General features: G+C 32.0%; 2 protein-coding genes across 3 annotated transcripts; one reads left to right on the forward strand and one right to left on the reverse strand.

Annotated features, from left to right (window-relative positions):
- The first annotated feature begins 8,145 nt into the window (after positions 1-8,145).
- Positions 8,146-11,033, forward strand: MUR3 (Exostosin family protein). Its single transcript, XM_039031882.2, has 2 exons — positions 8,146-8,284; positions 8,545-11,033. Exon 2 carries the CDS (start codon positions 8,716-8,718, stop codon positions 10,474-10,476), a length of 1,761 nt encoding a protein of 586 aa, XP_038887810.1. The 5' UTR covers positions 8,146-8,284; positions 8,545-8,715; the 3' UTR covers positions 10,477-11,033.
- A 1,040-nt stretch (positions 11,034-12,073) lies between these two features.
- LOC120077822 (pentatricopeptide repeat-containing protein At4g21065-like) lies at positions 12,074-14,186 on the reverse strand. 2 transcript variants are annotated; one of them, XM_090314178.1, is made up of 2 exons: positions 12,440-14,116; positions 12,074-12,310 (listed from the first exon to the last, which is right to left on the reverse strand). In XM_090314178.1, the coding sequence occupies exons 1-2, from the start codon at positions 13,900-13,902 to the stop codon at positions 12,226-12,228; spliced, it is 1,548 nt and encodes a 515-aa protein (XP_090170304.1). In that variant the 5' UTR covers positions 13,903-14,116; the 3' UTR covers positions 12,074-12,225. The 2 variants fall into 2 exon arrangements, with proteins under 2 accessions (XP_090170304.1, XP_038887811.1); XM_039031883.2 differs by having other exon boundaries at positions 12,074-14,186.
- Between the last annotated feature and the right edge of the window lie 8,499 nt (positions 14,187-22,685).

The raw sequence follows: 22,685 nt of genomic DNA on the forward strand, positions 1-22,685 counted from the left end.
CTCATGGGTTGCCTCCAAAAAGCCAGCAATTGCACCCTTGGTACATGTCAAACATTGAAGGGACGACATTGGAGGGGCCATGGCATTAAATTCTCGATTCAAGACTCTTGATACATTAACATCTAAGTCTAGAAATTCATATAAGATGGAGGATGATTGATTTCTGACCGTTCATTTTAGAGGCTTCTCTTTCCCAAAAAAAAAAAAAAAAAAAAAAAAAACAATAATAACCTCTTAACATTATGAAATACAAAAATTTAGGCTAGGTTATAAAAAAAAAATACCGTGGATTTTGTTTTAAATCTTCCTCTTTTATGCTCATGGCTACAATGTTATCCTTAAATATTTCAAAATAGCCATTGGAGTAGTAATTCTTTATAATTTCGACAGAAATTGAGATCTGATACGATGTGGTGGTGACCTAAAATTCTAGTTGGGACTATTTTATGTTTGACATTCTAAAAGATTTCTACTCCAAGAGTATGTTTGAAATGTTGATGAAAGTATGAGGTCATATTGTAACTTTTAAAAGTTCGGGGTGTTTTTTTACGAGGCTAAATTATAATTAACAAATACCCTAAAACTTTATCATTTGTTTAAAAAATGCCCCTATATTTTTAAAAGTTACTATATTATCCCTCAACTTTCATAAATGTTTTAAAAGTACTCTTAGAATAGAAATCATTTAAAATTTCGAACATAAATAGAGACTTAGAACAGTGTGGTGATAACCTAACATAATGTGGCAATCTAGATTTTCGTTCTAAGCCATTGTCACACCATTTCATATCTCATTTTTGGTCCAAAATTCTAAGAAATTTCTACATCAAGGGTATTATTGAAACGTTTATGAAAGTTTAGTAGTTATATTGCAACTTTTGAAAGTATAGAGGTATTTCGAAAACAAATGACAAAATACAAGATTTTTTGTTTTAAAATAATTTAACCTTTTTATAATTTACCCAAAATTTATAAGCCCAAGTGCAAAAGTTAGGCATCATGTTCTTAAGTCTTAATTATAAATTTATAATTTGTGATAAGGTCAAGAAAGTCACCCCACAATGTGTACTCATGATTAGTATTATGAACTTAGTGGCAGCCCACTCAACCAAATTTAATTAAATATGATGATTCCATACCTGCAGACATGGCCTTCCCAACATGCAGGGCTGTTACTTAATGCACAAAATCAAATCATAAATGAGTTTAAGGACCACTGACAAAATTTACCATTTTTATGGGTCTTTTTTAAAATTTAAAAAAAAAAAAAAAAATTGGTTGCCATCTTCTTTATCATTATTGATTTTTTTCGACAAATATCAATTTATACATTTGAACGAGGATTGTAACAATTTAAATCCTAAATTAATACATGTATCAATTAAAACTCTGAGCTTTCATAAATATGTCAATGTAAACTCTGGTCTTTCATAAGAGTATCAACTTACATATTCCTTCAGATTTAGTTTGAAAAATATCATGCAAAACATTTAATTTTTTTCAATTAAACTTATTAATTATCATAAGTGAATCAAATTAGAATCTTTATTAGGATTATATTTGAAAATCGTCAATACATGAGTTTCTATACGTGTATAGGCTTTTACAAATGTTGATTTGATAAAATTGACGATTATAATTTGAATGCATAAATCTTAATTAAGATTATAAATTAATTTTCATTACAAGTCTCACACAATATTTATCTAAATAAAACATAATAGAGAGTTTAAATTGAAATAATCATGAAAGTTCGGGGTTTAAATTGCTATAATGATGAAAGTTCGGGGTTTAAATTGATACAGTTATTAGTTTAAGAATTAAATTGATATATCCAAAATTCAGAGTTTAAATAGATACGATTATTAGTTTTGGTTTAAATTGATACGAGTAAAAAATTTAGGGTATAAATTGATATTTATCTATTTTTTCTTAATTGGGGAAATAGTTTTTTATTCACAGATAGGTGATGTTATGGAAAAATACCAATTCTACGGTCAACTTTGACTAATCCATTACCTTTTGTTTTTTTTTAGGCAACAAGTCAAAAACTAGGAATTTGTGATTTGAAATATGTTTTAATGCTTTTGATTTACCTAACCTTATAGTGCAAGTTGCTGAAAACATTCCTTCCTTCTTCTTGATGTTCTCTACTTCCCCCTTCTACAAGCTAAAAGTAATGACTTAAATTAGGTTATAGTTACAAATTTGATCTCGATACTTAGAAGAAAGTCGATATTTAGCTTCTATGGTTTTAAAAAAAATTATAATTTGAACTATGTAATTTGATAAAATTTTATAAAAGACTATTTATGAAGGTTTTATTAAACTATAGAGACTAAATTCTAATTATGAATCCTTGGAAAAAAGTTATAGGGACTAAATTTATAATTTAACTATTAAAGTATCAAAGAAAGGAAATTCCAATTAGAGGAATGGATGATAGGTATTGATTTCTTTCCAAACCCATTTAAATTGAATCATGGTTAGTGTTATAAAGAAATAAGAGCAAAAAAGTCAACGTTCTTATTAGAGGGTTGACTTTTTTTCAAGAGGAAAAAAAAATTCAAATGTTGGGAGTTCATAAGACTAAGTTATTAAAAAATTAAAAAAAATAAAAACTCTTTGAGCTTTTTTTATTTGTTTCAAAGGTGCTGATATTCTTTCGAAAGTTTCTTTGATATTTCATAATCACTTTAAAATTACTTTTAGAGAAGAATTTCTTTAGAATTTTATATAGAAATTAGGATTTAGAATAGGACGACAATTCAAATTTTCATTCTAGATCTCTGTCACATAATTTCAAATTTTAGTTTCAGTCCAAAATTCTAAATGATTCTACTTTAAAGATAGTTATGAAATATTTATGGAAGGTCAAAGGTAATACTGCAACTTTTAAAAACAAATAACAAAGATCAGGAGATGTTTTTTTTAATAATTTAATCTAAAGTTCAATTAGCAATACATTTATTATTTTTAAAAAGTTCTATTAATGTCAAACTGAATATAACTCAATTAATAGAAAATGTGCACTGTCGAACTAAAAACAATATGATTAATGTATTCTTATTAATATTTTAAAAATAATTAATAAAAATATAATTTTAGTGTTTATATTTTGTGAGTTGTTCAATTCTCAAATTTAGTCTTTATTGCTAATTTATTGTTGATTTTTCAAAAAAAATTATTATCTATGACATTTTCATTATAAATTTTGGAAACATATTAAATTTATTATTATCATTTAACTAATTTTTCTCAAATTAATTTATCGAAAATACATGAATTTTATTTAGCAAACTCCACATTGACCAAAATAATATTTTAATCTAATAGGCATTTATTTATTTTTATAATTTTTGAAAAAGAAAAATCCCTATTATATCTAGGAAATGATGATACTAGAGCCTTTCATATGCTTCCATGTGGCCCTAGGCCTGGATTCTCAGCTGTAATCTCTTAAAGAAAAAACTATTATTTTATTAATAATTTACCAATAATAGTTTTTTCCTTAAATAACAAATAATTAATTTTCAATTGAAACATTGAAGGTCACATGAGATCCTAAAATATCAAATTATAATGTAGTAATAGGAAATGCATCATTATTGTTGTGTAATAAATTAAACCTTTTCAATTTTTATAAAAGTGATATGATGGGCATCTAATGTTTTTACAAATCAAGTGGTTTAAACTAATTATAATTGAATTTCATCATCATCACTTATGAGTTTGAATTTCTTTAATTTAATAATTTTTATAAACTTTATTAGAACTTCAAAACTTCTAAGTTTAAGGCATTTATTTTGTACGTTTAGTTGAGTGAGTTGTCACTCACTCAAAAAACTCAAGTTTTATAACGTCTCATGGCATAGATGTGATTGGACTATGATTAGGTTGTCAATTTGTCATTTTATTTAGGAATTTTTTTTTTATCCTTAGATTTACGTTTAGTTTCTATGTTTCAAATGTTACATTAGTCCTCAAGTTTTGATTTTGATTTCATTATAGTCTTTACGTTTTAAAATATTATAATTTTACTCTTAATATTTGAATTTTGTTTCAGTTTGATTCCTAAGTCTCAAGATTTATACTTTGAACCTCAATTTTTCACTAAATACTCACGTTTAGTTTGAGTATTAATATCTATTAGGTAATCTAAAAGAATTATAATTAATTATGTTTCACTATTTTTTCATCACTATTAAAATTATTTTTAAAACTTTCCTTCATAATTATTTAAAATTAATTAATAGACATTAGAGCCAAAAACAGAAGTGAGTATTTAGTAAAAGAGAATTGAAGTCAAAAGAATAGATTTTGAGACCTAGGAACTAAATTGAAACAAAAATAAAAATTTCAATATTAAAATTGTATCTTCTGAAACCAAGGGCTAAATTGAAATCAATCTCAAAACTTAAGGGTTTTTTTAGACAAAACAATTAGAGAAAACCCAAACCAAACTACTCCCTCACTTTCTCCTCATGGACGAGAGGGTGAATAAAACGAGGAAAGACATATTTGCAGAATAGAGAACAATTTTGAGAGCATGTCAAAGGTGCAATAGCATGAGCAGTTTTGTTCTTCTCTCTAGGGATGTGACAAAAAAAAAAAAATATTAACAGAGTTAGCAACAAAAATAATATCTCAATGGAGAACCTCGATATGAGCTCACGAGCTTTCCAAAACTTAAAGATTAAAAGTGTAACATTTTGAAACTTATGAATTAAATAGAAACTAAATTCAAATTTTAAAGAAAAAAAATTGTTTTTCTTTATTTATTTTTTCTTTTATAACTTTGGGATGAGAAGAAGACTTATTAAATTGTGTTGATTTTTGAACAACAAACTATTTACACAATAGATTGCGGTAACTTTAATTTGAACATCTTTTAGTGTACAAAAAACTAAGACCCGTATTTTTTGTTTTTGGTTTTGAAAATTAAGCCTTCACTATTTTTATTTCCAAATTTTTTCATTTGTTATCTACTTTCCACCAATAGTTTAAAAAACCAAGTCAAATTTCGAGAACTAAAAATAGGCTTCAAAAAGTTGTTTTTGTTTTTAAAATTTGACCAAGAATTCAACTAGAAAGATGCAAATCATTGTAAGAAATGTGAATGAAATATACTTAATTTTAAAAAACAAAAACAAAAAATCAAATGATTATCAAACGAGGTCTAAGATATTTAAAATCTTTTGAGAAAAGAAAATGTCTGTACTATTTATAAGTTACTTGTATCTTTAGGCCAAATTATGTATAAAAAAATTCTCGAACTATGTCATTTGTTTAAAAAATACTCATATTCTTTTAAAAGTGGTAATATTATCCTTCACCTCCTTTACAAACATTTCAAAACTACTATTTTTGTAACATTTCGTTGAAAATTTAAATGGAAATTAGGACTTTTAAGGGATATGGTAGTGAATTAAAACAAGTTGTAGAAATTAGAATGAGTAATGAGGTAGAACGATGTAGTGGTGTTCGAGTCCTAGTTCTTGTTACAAGTCAATACTATTTCAAATCACAATTTTTGTTCAACATTCTATTAGATGTTTCAGGTCACTACTACATTGTTCAAGGTTCTAATTTTTCTCTAACATTCTAATGAATCTAAGGGTAGTTTTGAAACGTTATGAAATGCCAAAAATAATAATACAATTTTTGAAATAATAAAGTATATTTTAAAAGCAAATAGGATATTATTTATTTATTTCTTTTCTAATTTATATTTTTTCTATTACTTTTAGGACTCATTTGCATCGTAGATATTATTTCATGAGTATGACTATTAAATTGATATTTAAATATTTGGGACATTTCATTATATATTTTTAAATATGCAGAATAATAACTGTCTGAAAGTTAAATATCCGTGTTTTACTTACCAATATTGTATATAAAAACCAAAATTAAATAATTATTGAACTAAATATAGGAGAACAATTATTGTAGTCTTAAATATATATTTAGCATTATTTAATATATTTTTATACTAATTAATTAACTAATTAAAATAAAAACAAATGAATATTTTTATATTAGACATGAATTAAAATGAATATATTATTTAAATTAATCACTAAAAATAATTAAACAATATTAATAATTTATAATAAAATTTTGTATTGAGTAGTTAAGACAATATCTAGGTAAATGTGTTAACTTAAATTTAAATATAAATAATAATTATTATTTTATTTTATTTATTAATGAGACTATATTTTACCTTTCATATCTCTCGAATAAAAATTTCACTTAAAAAATCGATTTTAAATGAATTTTAAAAGTTTCTAGATAATAGTATCGAAATAATGTAAAATAAATAGAAATATTAAATATATAACAAAACAAACACTTTCAAGTTAAAGAATATCTTAAAAAATGAAAAAAGAAATCTACATTCTCTAATTCAACAGAGACAAATAAATGATTGAAATAAACAAAAAAAGATTGTTTGTTAAAAAGAGGAATATTTTAAACACTTGAGAATCTTAATTGAGGTAAAAATAAAAACTCACTTTATAACTAAACCATTCAATGTGGTCCATGTGGTATAATTTATTTATTCCATGATATAAAATTAAAATCACAATATATTTTTTTTCTAAAAGGAAAAAAGAAGATTATTTTAACTTCACGTTGAATTTTTCTTTTGTCAACTATGGTAAAGCTTGAAAAAATTTATATGAAATTAAATAATTTAATCAGTCAAATCCTAATAAATAATATACACAACTAATGTCATACTTGATCTGACCCCACAAACCGAGTGAAGGGTGATTCCCATTAGATCCAAATTTATTCCATCCAATCCCTGCACTCCACGTGTAATAATTCACCTTGGCATTTTCACACGATTTTCCATTTTTATGGTTAAATTATAAATTTAGTCATGTACTCTTTTTTATATATTTAGTTTCGAGACCTTCAAAATTACATATTTAATTTCTAAATTTTGATTTTTCTTTTTAAATTTACGGTTTCTTAAATATAAGATTGATAGTTTAGGTTTTTAAAGTGTCGAAATTGTAAAAATGTCGCAGTCTCAATTTCATAGAAATAATGATAAAAATATCATTAAAATATTGATATTAATGTATATTCCTAAAAAAATATAAACAAAAATTCAAAGAGTGAAGAAATAAATAAATATTTTATGCTTTTTCAAATAAGTAAATAAATATATTTACATTAATGACTTAGTTTTTTTAGGTTGCATGGATTTTTCACGATAAAATGAAGATATCAATTTTTATGTCAATGTGGAATCTATAGAAATATGAAATTATTATCAAAATACATACATATCAATAGAAATTTTATAACATGGTTCCATTTGACAAAAAATTCAAATTTAACTATAACTGTCTATAGGTTCTTAAACTTTCAATTTCGTATCAAATAAGTCCTCACACTAAAAAATGCCTATAAATGCTTAAACTTTCAATTTTATGTCAATTAAGGTTTCTAAACTTTAAAAGCTATCTAATAGATTTTTAAACATCAATTTTATGTCTAATAAATCTTAAAATTTTCATTTTTTTAGCTCACAAGTCATTGACTTTTTCGATATATATATATATATATATATATTTTAAATTCACATATCTACTAAACATAAAATTGAAAATTTAAGATTCTATTAGTCATAAATTTAATTTTGTTATCCAATAAAATAATTACCAATCAATTTTCTTAAAAATAAATTTACTATACTTAAAATTTTAAGTTTTTCTTTTATTTTGGCAAAAGAAAAAAAAAAAGAAAGTTCTTTTTCCTACTATATGTAGGATAGAGAATCAGACTCTAAGAGACTGATAGTATATATTTAATATTTGGACATACTCTTTTAGTCAAAATTTAAAATTTAAAACATTAAATTAGATACCAAATTAAAAATACACAAACTTACTTTTTAAACTAAGCTTAAAAACTAAATAAATATAAAATTGAAATTTCATGAATTAGAGTTCTAATTTAACAGCATTAAAATTTTCTCTTTTAACCCTTTTCGGCCATGCACCGTAATTTCCGGGTTGGCATCAAAATTTTCACAAGCGGACACGTGGATAAGTAACACGTGGCGCAATCGTAGCGACTACCGACAACAGTCCAATACCGGTGGCTGGATCCCTTCCCTTCACAGTTCACGGCCGTCACCATTTTTTCTCTTTTATATTTACTTTGCTTAATTTCTTCCCTTTACTTTCACTCGAAAATCCGAAAGAGAGAAAAATTTCCACTCCAAATTTCTCTGAAGAATCATCCATTACTCTACTCTGTAAGTTTCTCAATTCTCTTGTTCTTTCGCCATTGATTCACATCTTTCAAGATCCATTCTGTGATTCCTTGTCAATTTCTGCTTCTTAAAATGTTAATGTCACCGACTAAATCATTCAATTATTCCTCGTGTTTCGTGATTTCATTGGATTGAGTTGCGTCTTCTTTCCATCTCTCTAGATTCGGTCTCATTGTCCGACGTTTACGTCACGAAGTTTGAATCCTGTGATTACTGTTTCTAATACTTTGCGTTTTTTCCAGTAATTTCGATTGTTTTTTTGTTCACATCGGAAATCGTAGTCGAGTGAGGTATTGGACCATTGGTGTTTTTCATTTCTGGTTGATTTTGGGATTTGGAGATGGATTTGTGAGTGATTTTTGCGAAATGGAGGCCTGGCGGTTAGGTGGATTTGGTGATTGTGATTCCATCCGATGAGACGCCGGTCGGTAGTGATTGCCCCGTTGGAGCATATGGAGAGAGGAGCCGGGAAAAATCAGAACTCTCGGCTTTGTTTTCTTGCGTTATTGTCGGCGTTTTTCTGGATCCTATTGTTGTATTTTCATTTTGTTGTGCTTGGAGGTCATTCTGTTGATGAATCAATCAAATTAAGCCCTGAAGATGGACCTGTAAACTTGCCTATAGTCCGGAAGTTTGCCCCTTCACGCATCGTCGACGCACCGAAAATTGATGCGAAATCAATTCGTGAGCCTCCCCAGCCTGTCGACCGGGAGACTAAGTCCATTGCCAAACCAGAGATTCAGAAATTTCCGTTTGTTAAAGCATTGAAAACTGTTGAAAACAAGAGCGACCCTTGCGGTGGGAGGTATATATTTGTTCATGATCTTCCTTCTAGGTTTAATGAGGATATGTTGAAGGAATGTAAGAGTCTAAGCCTTTGGACAAATATGTGCAAGTTCACAACTAATGCTGGGCTTGGTCCGCCACTTGAAAATGTGGAAGGAGTGTTTTCAGATACAGGGTGGTACGCGACGAATCAATTTGTGGTCGATGTGATTTTCAGTAATAGAATGAAGCAGTATGATTGCCTGACTAAGGATTCTTCCATTGCTGCTGCTTTTTTCGTGCCATTTTATGCTGGGTTTGATATTGCGAGATACCTTTGGGGATATAATATATCTACTAGAGATAGAGCTTCACTTGATTTGGTCAACTGGCTCGAAAAAAGGCCCGAATGGGGCATTATGGGTGGTCGAGATCACTTCCTTGTTGCAGGTAGGATCACATGGGATTTCAGGAGACTTTCCGAGGAAGAAAGAGACTGGGGAAACAAGCTTCTGTTTTTACCTGCTGCTAAGAACATGTCCATGCTTGTTGTTGAATCAAGCCCTTGGAATGCTAATGATTTTGGTATTCCATACCCAACATATTTCCATCCTGCAAAGGATGCTGATGTCTTTATTTGGCAGGATCGGATGAGAAAGCTCGAACGGAAATGGTTGTTCTCTTTTGCGGGTGCTCCACGCCCTGACAATCCCAAGTCAATAAGAGGGCAGATTATTGATCAATGTAAGAAATCTAAGGTCTGCAAGCTGCTGGAATGTGATTTTGGGGAGAGTAAGTGTCATTCTCCAAGTAGTATAATGCAAATGTTTCAGAGCTCTCTTTTCTGCCTTCAACCTCAGGGCGATTCATATACCAGAAGATCCGCTTTCGATGCGATGTTAGCTGGTTGCATACCTGTCTTCTTCCATCCAGGGTCAGCATACACCCAATATACTTGGCATCTCCCAAAGAATTTTACAAGATATTCAGTATTCATACCAGAGGATGATATCCGCAAGAGGAATGTTAGCATAGAAGAAAGGCTTTCTCAAATTTCTCCTGAGCAGCTGAAGCTAATGCAGGAGGAGGTCATCTCTATGATACCAAGATTAGTATATGCTGATCCGCGCTCTAAGTTAGAAACTCTGAAAGATGCTTTTGATGTCTCGGTCCAAGCTATTATCGACAAAGTTACAAAGTTGAGGAGAGATATTATTGAAGGACACACCGACGACAATTTTATCGAGGAGAATAGTTGGAAATACGCGTTACTCGAAGATGGGCAGCGGGAAGTTGGACCTCATGAATGGGATCCTTTCTTCTCCAAACCAAAGGATGGGGATTCCGGTGATACATCGGCTAAAGCTGCAAAAAATTCATGGAAAAATGAGCAGAGAGACAAATCATGAAATCGATCGACTGAAGTTCACTGATACATCAGTGAACAACATACTTTTGGTGATTATTAGCTCAATAGAAGCCCAAAGAAGAGCTTCCAGCATCAAACCAAGGACTTTTTATAGATTGAAAGCTTAATCATCATCCAGCTACAAAAGGGCTGCCCTTCAAAAACAAAGCAATGGGTATCTTCTGTCCTTTGCTTAATTATAGTTTTCTTATACAGAAATCATAGTTCTTCTTTTACATGCCTTTCTCAGTAATTCTTTGTTTTGAGAGTTCTCATTTTATTGGCCAGATTTTTCTTCTCCAAACTATGCACAAATCAAATGATTTAGATTTTAGTGTCATGAATGCTTCACTTTTTGAAGTGAGCATCAACTCTAATGATACCAGAATTGAGCCATAATTATTTGAAACTTCTTCCCCTTCGTCGATGTATTGCCTCCATTGACAAAATAGCCTGTGTTGCATTGTCGGAGTATTAATTAAATTGTACTGTTCGAATTTTCTTGATTTGTCCTTGGGTTTTGTTCTGGTAATAAAGTGTGGTAAATTATAACCCTAACGTGTTTCATCTTTTCTAAAAGTAAAATGTTCTTGTTACTTTTTTTAGTACTAGAGGGAAAGGAAGGAAGAAAGTAGGGCAAATAAGTAGAAATGAGAGCATCCCTTATAATGGCATCATCTACCATTCATGGTAGGTGGTTTTCTATCTATATTCCAATGAAGTTGATCATTCGAGCATGGTTTGCAAGGTGTGAGCTATCAAATTGCAACGTCTTTGAGCAAAAAGAAAATTGACCATGTTGAAGGTTGGTTCAAATGCCATCGACCATAAATTGAATCTCGTTAATTCCCAATAGGCACTTACGCTATCTATGTTTAACTTTAGTCTCGAGTAGTGGGATTGCAAAACTGAAGTGAAAATGTTTGTGCTTTTTTCGAACTCTTTTATTTATTCTCTATGAAGAATAATCTTTTATCCACTAGAGTTTGCATCATTTATGCATGCGAAGATGGAGCCACTATGAATTCAGTAGAGTTTGCATCATCTATACATATGATTATGCAAAAATTCAAATACTATGATGTTATATTAAACTACCAATTGAATCTACTAGAGTTTGCATCATCGATACATGATTATATTATGAGACACTAAGGCAAATAAGTCGAAAAGAGGGTTGTCCTTTAGAACCAACATCATTCACTCAGGGTAGGCTGGCTTCTAACAAGCAAGATTTGCAATTGCAAGGTTTGAGCTATCCAAATTATACCGTCTTTGAGAGAAAAGAAAATCTTGATTCCAGTTGAAGGTGTGTTCAAATGTCATCGACATGAATTGAATCTCGTTATTCCACACGAACTCTAACTCTATCTATGTTTAACTTTAGGCTTAAGTACTGAATTTGCATCATCTATATACGCAAAGATGGAGACAATATGATATGATGCCAAATTAAATTACCAACTGAATCTACTGCATCTACTAGAGTTTGCACCATGTATACATGATTATGTGAAGATGGAAACATTATGATGCCATATTGAATTACCAATTGAATCCACTAGAGTTTGCATCATGTATACATGATAACACGAAGATGAAAAGATAGATTATGATATATTTAATCTTTTAACATATCTTAATACAATCATTTTCAACTTACAAGAAATAAAGAAGCATTTCTACCCTGATTTTGATCTATGATTGTTGTTCATAAATGAGAAGAAAGAACAACTCAAGCAAGAAAATTTCACCAATAATCATGACATGAACATGATCCTTTATCAAAATGATGAAACCGATTGCGATCCCGAATGATTATCGTCCTCTCAAACCTGTTTGAAATATATTTCATAAATGAATGACAGTCATGACAAATTCTAAGATTCTTCATGACCCTTATCGTCTTGTTATCTTTCATACTAAGAATTGCAAAAGCAACGGCCAGTTTCTCACTATGATACCTTAAAGAGTGCTCTCTTTCTTCCTCGTTGATATCGTGTAATACGTTTTCCGTGTGTGGCGTGTACCCGCTGCTTCTTAGATCTCCTATAATTGAGCTCAAGAACTTCGTTATCTCCTCGGATTGTGGATGAGAACTATCCCCAGAAACAAACTCATGAATTGCTTGGTCTACATTAATCAAGCTACACCCAGGTTCCTTGCCTATTCTTTTGTCTCTCATCTTACTCCTCACTGATTCCTTTTCTACCCATCTACCAGCTGCTCCATAAACATTGGATAGAAGCACAAAATCGCCATCATGCAAAGAGCTTAGCTCGGAGATCTTCGTCTTAACCTTTTCGGCTAAATCAGGATTGTTATGATTCACACATGCTCCTAGAAGTGTCCTCCAGATGATTGAATTTGGCTTCATTGGCATTCTTTCCACAAATTCATAAGCTTCATTCAGCAGGCCTGCACGGCCAAGAATATCAACAATGCAGCCATAATGCTCTAGAAGAGGATCCAACTTATAATCCTTCGAAATGCTTTGGAAAATATCCCAACCTTCTTTTACAAGACCCCCATGGCTACAAGCTACTAAGACACTAGAGAATGTAACATAATCTGGCTGCACCCCTGAATTCCTCATGCTATGGAACATTGCTAACGCCTCCGTACTCCGCCCATGGACCGCAAGCCCGTTGATTAGCGCAGTCCATGTCAACACATTCCTCACTGCCATCTTCTCAAATACAACAACCGATTCATCAATGGATCCACATCTGGAGAACATATCGATAAGAGCAGTGCCTAAAGCAACAGAAATTTCCAAGCCAAGCCGATCGATAAGCACTCTAACCCATCGACCCAATTCCAAAGCTCCTAAGTGTGAGATTGCAGATATCACACCGAGCATGGTTACTTCATCAGGCACTACTTTATCTTCCAACTGCATTTTCTTGAATAAGGTCAAAGCCTCAGATGCAAAGCCATTATTAACAAAAGAAGAAATAATAGTAGACCAAGAGACAGAATCTCTCTCAGACATTTGATCAAACACCTTGACTGCAATCTCTAATGACCCACTACACCCATAAACACACATCAATGCATTCTGCACAAAACTATCAGAGTCCAAACCATACTTAACAATAAGGGAATGCAAGTGAAGGTCCATTTGCAATCGAGAACATGCCTTGAGAACAAAAGGGAATGTGAAATTATCAAAAGGGACGCCACTGGAGCGCATGGAAAAGAAAAAGGACAAAGAATGAGAAGGAAAGAAGTGAGAATGTGCTCGTATAATGGTGTTATAAGCGAAGGTATCTGGAGAAGGAATTCGAGAGAATATATAACGAGCATAAGATAAGCTTTCGGGAGCTGCAGCAACACAGGAAAGAAGGAGGCGACGGAGAGACGGAGGATCATTCTGCTTGTTACTTTTGATTATGCAACAATGGAGTTTGTATACATTTTTCATGTGATCTTATACAGTTCAGACTCCGAAGATGAAAATTGCTTCAAGATTCAATAGAGTACCGATCATTACATTGCAAAGTTTAGGGTGTCGATTATCTTGTTCTTCGAAACCCAGCTAACTTTGTTGATGTCCGATCTCAAGAAAGAAACATCGAATTCATCAAAGAATCAGGAATATTTAGGTGCAACAAGAGCTAAACAATAGATATCAACTTAGAAAAATTGTTCCTCCCTTTCGTTTGTGTTTTAAATAAATAATAAAAAAAAGGGTCTAAATCAGTTTTCATGTACACACTATCTACGGGGCTAACAAGATATATAACATATTCAACTAACCTACTTTTTATTTGTAAAAATGACTCAATAGAATAAAACATAATAAATCAAAATTATAAAAGTCTGTATCTAAAGATGTCCAATTTTCTCACGGGGTCGGGTCCTGTAGGGTCCTGCCCCGAATGGGATGGAGACTCCCCGATTTGGCGGAAAATGGGGAAGGGAGTAGGGAAAAAAAATCCCTATGAGCTAAACGGGGACGAGGACGTGGAATGCATTCCTCATCCCTAGTCCAGCCCTGTTTCCCGTCCTCGCTCTGATTAGCTTTTACATATTTATTTAGTATAGTTATCTAATGTTATGTTATTATTATTATTATATAAATATTACATTAAATTTCATATATGTGAATAATTTGATTTATATTTATTTCTTTCTACTAAAAAAATCAATTAATTTTTTAAGGCCAAAATTTGAGTAATTTATCTTTAAATTCAAACTATCATTCAAAACTAACTAAAATAAACAATTTGGTGATAAAGTGATTTAAATCAATTGACTTTTTACCAAAAAAAATTAATAATAATGGAAAAAAAATTCCCCGCGGGGAACCCGATCCCCGCGAATTCCCCACGGGAATCCCCGCCCCGATCCCCATGGAAAATTTTACGGGGATGGAAAATGAAATGGGGAACGGGGACGAGGATGGGGAACGAAATTCCCAGTCCCGCCCCGCCTCGTGGACATCTCTAAAAGTATTCCTAACACAGATACAACCCTTATTAAAAATAAAAAAATCTTAGATACATTTTAATTATACCCACCCAAAATTACCAACATACCTTTAATGTGATGGGAAACGTGTCAAGCATTTTGAAATATCAAAACCCACCTGGTGATTTATCTTCCCAAAAAGCTAACCCTATTTTTGAACTTGTCACTTTCAACATTAAATGAATAGACAAAAACTTTTTCTCTTCCCACAAAAATCCCAAACTTTCCCATTCTTTCATCTTCATGGTTTTGTTTCATGGGAGATGCTCCATCTGTTCCTTCTGAAAAAACCACAAGAAATCGACAGATACTTAGAAGATTCAGACGAAACCATTAGAATCTGAGAAGTAGTCGTCGTAGGAGATGCTCTGACTGTTCTTTCGAATGGAAATATGCAATATACAGTATTCGAACTCAATAAATGAATAGATTATGGTTTCAACGGAAAATCTCTATTCTTAAAATCTACAAAATTTAGAAGAGTGCTATAAAAAAGGTTCAACATACATATGCTTCTCCTTAAAATGTACATGCAAGATTTTTTATATTCAAAATTCAAAATATGTGTTTTGATTTGAAAAAAAAAAAAACAAATCTAGTCCGATTTTTAAAGGATTAGAAATCGCATATATAAATTCATTTTAAAACAGTATCTTCTTCATGTTATTAAAAGGGATTGTAAAAGAGAAGGCAAAAAAGAACGAGAAGTAGTGATCGATCGCATGCTATAGAGATAACTGGAAGAAAACCTAAAAAAACTGAATCACTACACACTTTAAGCAATGACGAGGAGGTACATTTATCTTTTCAATAAAAATGTTGTTTTATGTATATTATATGCAATAGATTATAGAAGCAATTTTTTTTTATTACCAAAGTGTAATTATTAAGCTGTAAGTTGTATAAATAGAACTAGGAATTGATTGTTTGCATTGGTACAAGGAACAAATAACACAATGGCAAGTCTTTTAGTTGAAAGAATCAACCCGAAAAGACAACTTAAGAAAAGAGAAAGGAGTGAAGCGACCCTTGATGTAAGCGAAAAACACCTAAAAGGACAAAACAAATACAAAGGTAATCAGAGTTTCATGTTTCTTCATGTAACAATAAATATACGTCTTGAAATCATGTCTACATTGTTTAGTAGAATGTAAAAGGGCCAATAAAGGGTAAAAGAAAGACAAGAGTAAGTGATACCAACAAATATGAAGAAGAAATTGAAGAGAAAAAGGTATGAAATAATAAAATTAGGCCACAATTATGTTCAAATTAAATCACTATAATATGAAAGTAACACGGGATGAGACTATGGAAGAAACAAAAAATGAAAGCAAACAGAAGAAGATGTTGAAAATGATAGCAATGAGGAGATTAAAGAGCCTTCAAATAGCCAAGAAGAAGTAACATCACAATCAGAAGATTCACCCATTGAAGAAAACAAATAAAAAATGTAATGTTTCTCAGGTGAATTTACAAAATTCTATAGAATGTCAATCCTTGAAGATGATGGTTAAGAAGGAGAATAAGAAAGGAAAGAAGACAAAACGGGAAGCTCAAAAGGTTGTTATAGTCGAAGAAGTAGTGAGGTTTATACTACATACAATAATTTTTATTATAACTAACAATTTTGTTAATGGTATGTTGGATTCTCAATATAAACTGCAAATATGGTGTAACGTGACTGGCTGGATGCATATAAATTTAAGTTATGGTTTAGTGTGACTAGTTATAATGTAACATAAGTAAGGATAATATAGTATTGTTGTATATTTTATTATGAAAACAATATAATTACACCTTTATTAATCTGTGAGATTAGCACATTTATGTAATAAAATCAATGTACTGTTGAATGGTATATTAATAAAACCTCTAATAGAATATAATAGCATTACGATTTTACAACAGAAGTGTTTGTGAGATATCACTTAAACATGATCCACCTGTATGTCTCTACATACATGTTTAAGCTACATATGTTAACCTTGGATGTTATTTTTTGGTTTGTGGTTTTAATGCTAGTCAAATAAAACATCTCATATTTTATTAAATAAATGAATTATTTGTAAATTACAATTACAAACTATAGAACCAGGCAAGATTTAGGGCGTCAACCTCAACGATAGAGAGATTAGAAAGAAGTTGTATTCAGATGGCAATACATTCAAAATATGTAGGAGCATCTCTTCATCATCAACAGTGACAAAAGCAACAGCTCGATGAACAATGTCTTTGACAAGGCTAGATTATTCCTCAATCGTTTATATGGTATATTTCTTGGCACTATACTGGGTAAAACATAACTCTAAGATACTGGTTCGAGTTTTGTGTTGTTTTAATATGAGAAAAATAAAGGATTCTGTTATTGCAAAGTTGAAGCAATGAATTATTTAATAAAGCTTGTTGAGCCAAAGATAATAGAAATCTACATTACAAAGAGGAACATAACAATATTTAAAGCTTAACATAACAACCCTCTAACAAAAAGTCCTATACTTACTGAATAACAAATTAACTAATCCCTAAAATTAGGAACAACCTTTGACACAATCATCTTAAACAGAGTGGACTTGTTTCAGTCCTAGAGCATTTTCTTAACACTCTTTCTTGCTTTAGGAGCTGCAAACACCAAGTCTTGACCTTAGAAACTCAAACTTGCAAGCTGACAATGGTTTTGTTAAAATATATACAAATTGATTTTCTATTTTGCAATAGACAAGAGTTACATCTCCATGTTTCTGTACTTCTTTTAAGAAAAATAACTCGATGTTCAAATGTTTAGTCTTCCCATAAAACATAGGATTATGAGAGATAACAGTAACAGTTTGATTGTCAACAAGAATCTCTGTGCTTTCTTTCTGCTCAAAATCAAGGTCAAATAAAATTTTTCTTAGCCATAAAGCTTGATTAACAGTAGCTGTTTCAGCAATAAACTCTGCTTAGACAGTGGATTGGGCTACAATTTCTTGCTTCTTTGAGCTCTATGAGAAATCACTAGAGCCAAGAGTAAAACAATAGCCTGAAGTGCTCCTCATATCATCAATGGAACCTCCCCAGTCACTGTCAGATAAAACCAACCAGCTTGAACTCCTTGCTTCTTGTGAACTTGATACCAAAATCACTTGTGCCTTTTACATATCGTATCACTCTTTTGGCAGCCTTGAGATGCAACTCGCTTGCACAATGCATAAATCGAGACAAAATACTTATAGCATTCAAAATGTTTGGCCTTGTTGTTGTGAGATACATCAAGCAACCAATCAAACTTCTAAAATATCCTTCATCAACTTTGATAGCACCGTCTTTTTTGCATAGCTTCTCCTTTTGATTCATTGGAGTTCTTGCTGCCTTGCATTCATCCATTTGAAACTTCTTCAGTATTTTCTTTACATATTTTTTCTGGCATATGAAAACTTCATCTTGCCCTTGCTTAATCTCCATGCCAAGGAAGTATGACATGAAACCCAGATCTGTCATTTCAAACGTCTTCATTATCTTTTATTTGAAATTCTGAATATGATCTGTGTTGTTTCCTGCAACTAGCAAGTCATCAACATACAATGAAACCATATGAATGTCAGTACCATTGCGATTAACATACAAGGTTGTTTTTGATAGACTTTTCACAAAACCCAAGTTTAGCAAATATTCATCAATATTGTTGTACCAAGCTCTTGGAGCTTTTTTTAGTCCATAGAGAGCCTTCTTAAGAAGATAAACCTTATCTCCTTCATCTTCCTTCACAAATCCTTGGGACTATTCAACATAAATTTCTTCATGTAGGACACCATTTAAAAAAGCTAATTTGACATCCAACTGGAAAACTTTCCAGGCCTTTTGTGCAGCTATTGCGAGTTGTAACCTGATTATGTCTAATCTAGCAATAGGAGCAAAGTGTCAAAGTAATCAACACCAAAGATTTGGGCATACCCTTTAACCATAAATCTGGCTTTATGTTTGTTGATCGAGCCATCAACATTAAGCTTGGTTCTAAACACCCACTTCACCCCAATTACCTTCCTGCCTTGAGGTCTATCTACAAGGATCCAAGTCTTGTTTTTTTTCTATCATTGACATCTCCTCCTCCATTGCAACCATCCACCTTTGATCATTTTTTACTTTTGCAGAGTCAACAGGTTCACACACAGCAACATTGCATCTTTCATAAACATCTGAGAGTAATCTTGTTTATCTCATAGGCACATCATCCACTGTTTCATTTTGCCAATCATCTTTTTCTTTGATACTTGAACCAAAGAACTTGAGTTGCTCTGTTGTGGTCTGATCCTTCTTCTTTGCTTCATCCTAGCTCCACTCTTCATCCTCCAGGAAGTGGACGTCCCTGTTAACAACAATATTTCCAGTTTGTGGTTGGAAAATTTTATAGGCCTTGCTGACAATACTATAACCTATAAAAATACCTGATGAAGCTCTCCTATCAAGCGTGTCACGCTTGCTCTGTGGAATATGAGTAAAACTCAAGCAACCAAATACTATAAGAAATTTCAACGAGGGTTTGTAACCATATCAAGCCTCAAATGGTATTTGTTCCTTCACTACCTTTGTCGAAAGCCTATTTTGAAGAAACACAACCGTATTTGCTGCCTCTGCCTAAAACTTCTTTGACAGATTTTTCTCATGCAACATGCATTTTGACATATCCATGATTTATCTATTTCTTCTCTCATTAACTTCATTTTGTTGGGGTGTGTAAGGGGCTGTAAGTTGATGCTCTATGCCTGAAGTTTTAAAAAACTTGTCAAACTCTGCCGAAGTGTACTCCTTCCCATTGTCGGATCTTACAATTTGAATTTTGTAACCACTTTCATTCTCAACTCTTGCTTTAAACTTCCAAAAAACTTGAGCTACTTCTGATTTAAACTTCAAGAAAAAAATCCAGCACATCCTGGTGAAGTCATCAATAAAGGCAATATAATAAAGACTTTTGAAGAAGGTATTCTTTGCGGTCCTACAACATTTGTGTGGATGAGTTGCAACTTGCAAGTGGCTTTCCAGGTTGACTTCGAAAATGACTTCCTGTTTAGTTTTCCAAACTGACATGCTTTGCAGCTTGAGATTGCATCACCAAGCTTGGGAACATCAAGTGCTAGCTTCTTTTCTTTTAGTTGCAACAAACCTTGATGATGATAGTGTCCAACTCTCTTGTGCCAAATCTGTGTGAAATCTTCCTTGAGAAGAAAAACAGATTGCTCCTTCTCTAAAGGATTGAGTGAGAAACTCTTTCCTTTCATTTTAACTTTGAAAATTTCCTGATTGGCTACATCCTTAATCAAACAATATTTATCTTCAAAAGTAACTTTAAAGCCTTTTTCAATAAACTGACCCACACTCAACAAATTATGGTTAATGTCGAGAACAAAGAGAACATCTTGTATATGCTTTGTACATGTATGGCTTGTAATCGCAACAGTGCCTTTTCCTTTGACAGAGATGTAATCCCCATTCCCGATTCTTACTTTGGTGATGTTAGTTGGTTTCAAATCTCTAAACAATTCCTTGTCATAAGTCATATGATTGGCGCAACCACTGTCAATTAGCCAGCTTTCATTTGATTCACTACCCACGAAACATGTAGCCACAAACAATTGATCCTCCTCCTTCTCCTGATCAACAATCTTAGCCTCTTCACCTTGCTGTTGATTCTTGCTCTTGCAAATTACAGCTTCATGCCTCATTTGGTTACATTTAGTGCACTTGGCATCTGGCCTTCTCCAGTATTTGGAAGGAGGATGATCCTTTCTATTGCAATGTTGACATGGAGGATAGGACCCCTTTTTAACTCTTACTTTGTTGTTGGCTGAGGATTCTCAATTAAGATTTTGATTCTTCTTGTTGTTCCTTGCATTCTCATGTTTGGCTTGCAAGGCTCCTTCAACACCACCTTCTAGCCTCATAGCTCTTCTTTGCTCCTGTGCTTGTAAAGCATTGAGAATTTCTGCAAGAGTAATTTGAGTTAGATCCTTGGTATTTTCCAAGGCTAAAATAGATGCCTCAAATTTTTTAGGCACTGTTACAAGAATATTTTCAACAATTCTTGAGTCCTTAAACATAGAACCAAGTAATCTGATTTGGTTTGCTATGCCCAATAACCTATCACAATACTCTTTAATTGATTATGTTTCCTTCATCCTCTCCAACTCGAATTCTCGAATCAAATTTAGCACACGCATTCTTTTGATTCTTGCATCTCCCTCATACTCTGACTTGAGATAATTCCATATCTCATATGTTGATTTTAGAGTTATAATCCGAGCGAATATAGTAGATGAGACTGCAGCAAACAAACAAGCTTTTACTTTGGATTTTCTTGTCTTTTTCTCCTTCTGCAATTTAATCTGTGCCATGGTAGGATTGTTTGGGAGGTCAGAATCCCAAATATCCAAAGCTTCCATATATGCCTTCATATGAACTGCCCAAACCTAGTAGTTGTCTCCATCAAACACTGGTGGAGAAATTGAAGAAAAATTAGAACTTGCTTGAACGTCCATGACACAAAAAACACTCATTCATAGATCCCTCAAGAATGAGGCTCTAATACTAATTGTTGTTTTAATATGAGAAAAACAAAGGATTCTGTTATTGCAAAGTTGAAGCAATGAATTATTTAGTAAATCTTGTTGCCAAAGACAATAGAAATCTACATTACAAAGAGGAATATAACAATATTTAAAGCTTAACATAACAACCCTCTAATAAAAAGTCTCATACTTGCTCCACAATTATAGAGCATGAATAACAAAGTAACTAATCTCTAAAAATAGGAACAACCTTTGACACAATCATCTTAAACAGAGTGGACTTGTTTCATCCTAAAGCATTTTATTAACGTTTTAGATGAATAACATTTTTTTTAGGATTGCCATAGTTTTCGAGTGATAGAGACAAAAGTCATATGAGAGAAGGCAAAGTATGAAAGAGTGGTGTTTATGAAGTTGATAAGGGCTTGGTCGTAGTAAGTCCATTGAAGAAATTTAGGGTTGGTTTCTCTCTATAGGGAAGAGGTTGTTGGGGTAAAGCCAGAAGTGTTTGAGATAGGAGAAGGAAAGTAATGGTCAAGTTGAGGGGTGGATTCATCAATGTGGCCAAAAAGAGCATGAACTTTCAAAATGGCAGACATTTGATATTTCCATTGAACATAATTTGTTGAATTAAGGCATACATGGATGAGATTGCAAATATTGGAAAGGAGATAATGGGGAGTAGATGCAAGTGTTTGCAGAGAAGAAGAGGAGGTGCCAACCATTACAGAGGTGAAGAAGAAACTCAGAATTAAGAGAGAAATTGTTGTATATGTTTTAATGCTTGAGATAAATGTACACACCCATTTATAGGTGGGAAAATAGAATCTCCAACAACGTATAAGGAGAAAAGGAAGAAATTGAATAATTTGTTACAATAGAAAAGATTATAGAAGAGAACAAGTAAATCATCCAATTGAAATGAGATATGATATCTCCCACCTCTCGCTCCTTCCGCTCTCTTCTTCATTTTTTTTTTCATTTTGCAACTTTGTTTCCTCTTTTTGGCTAGATTCTTCATCTCACTCTCGTTTATTCTTCTCACTCCTTGGTCTCGTTCTTTCTTCTTCCTCTTGCTCTTTGAATCACACTTCATCTTCCATTTTTTATTCCAGGGAGAGGAGGAAGGAGAAAGAACGAGACCAAAGAGTGAGAAAAAGAAGCGAGAGCGAGGTCAAGGAGTGAGATGAAGAAT

Source organism: Benincasa hispida, chromosome 5 (genome assembly GCF_027475165.1).
Source record: "Benincasa hispida cultivar pf3 chromosome 5, pf3_genome.v1.1, whole genome shotgun sequence".
NCBI lineage: Eukaryota > Viridiplantae > Streptophyta > Magnoliopsida > Cucurbitales > Cucurbitaceae > Benincasa > Benincasa hispida.

Excerpts from the sequence above, each read along its gene's own strand:
- MUR3 (XM_039031882.2), top strand. The coding sequence starts at position 8,716 with ATGAGACGCCGGTCGGTAGTGATTGCCCCGTTGGAGCATATGGAGAGA.
- LOC120077822 (XM_039031883.2), bottom strand. The coding sequence starts at position 13,902 with ATGAAAAATGTATACAAACTCCATTGTTGCATAATCAAAAGTAACAAG.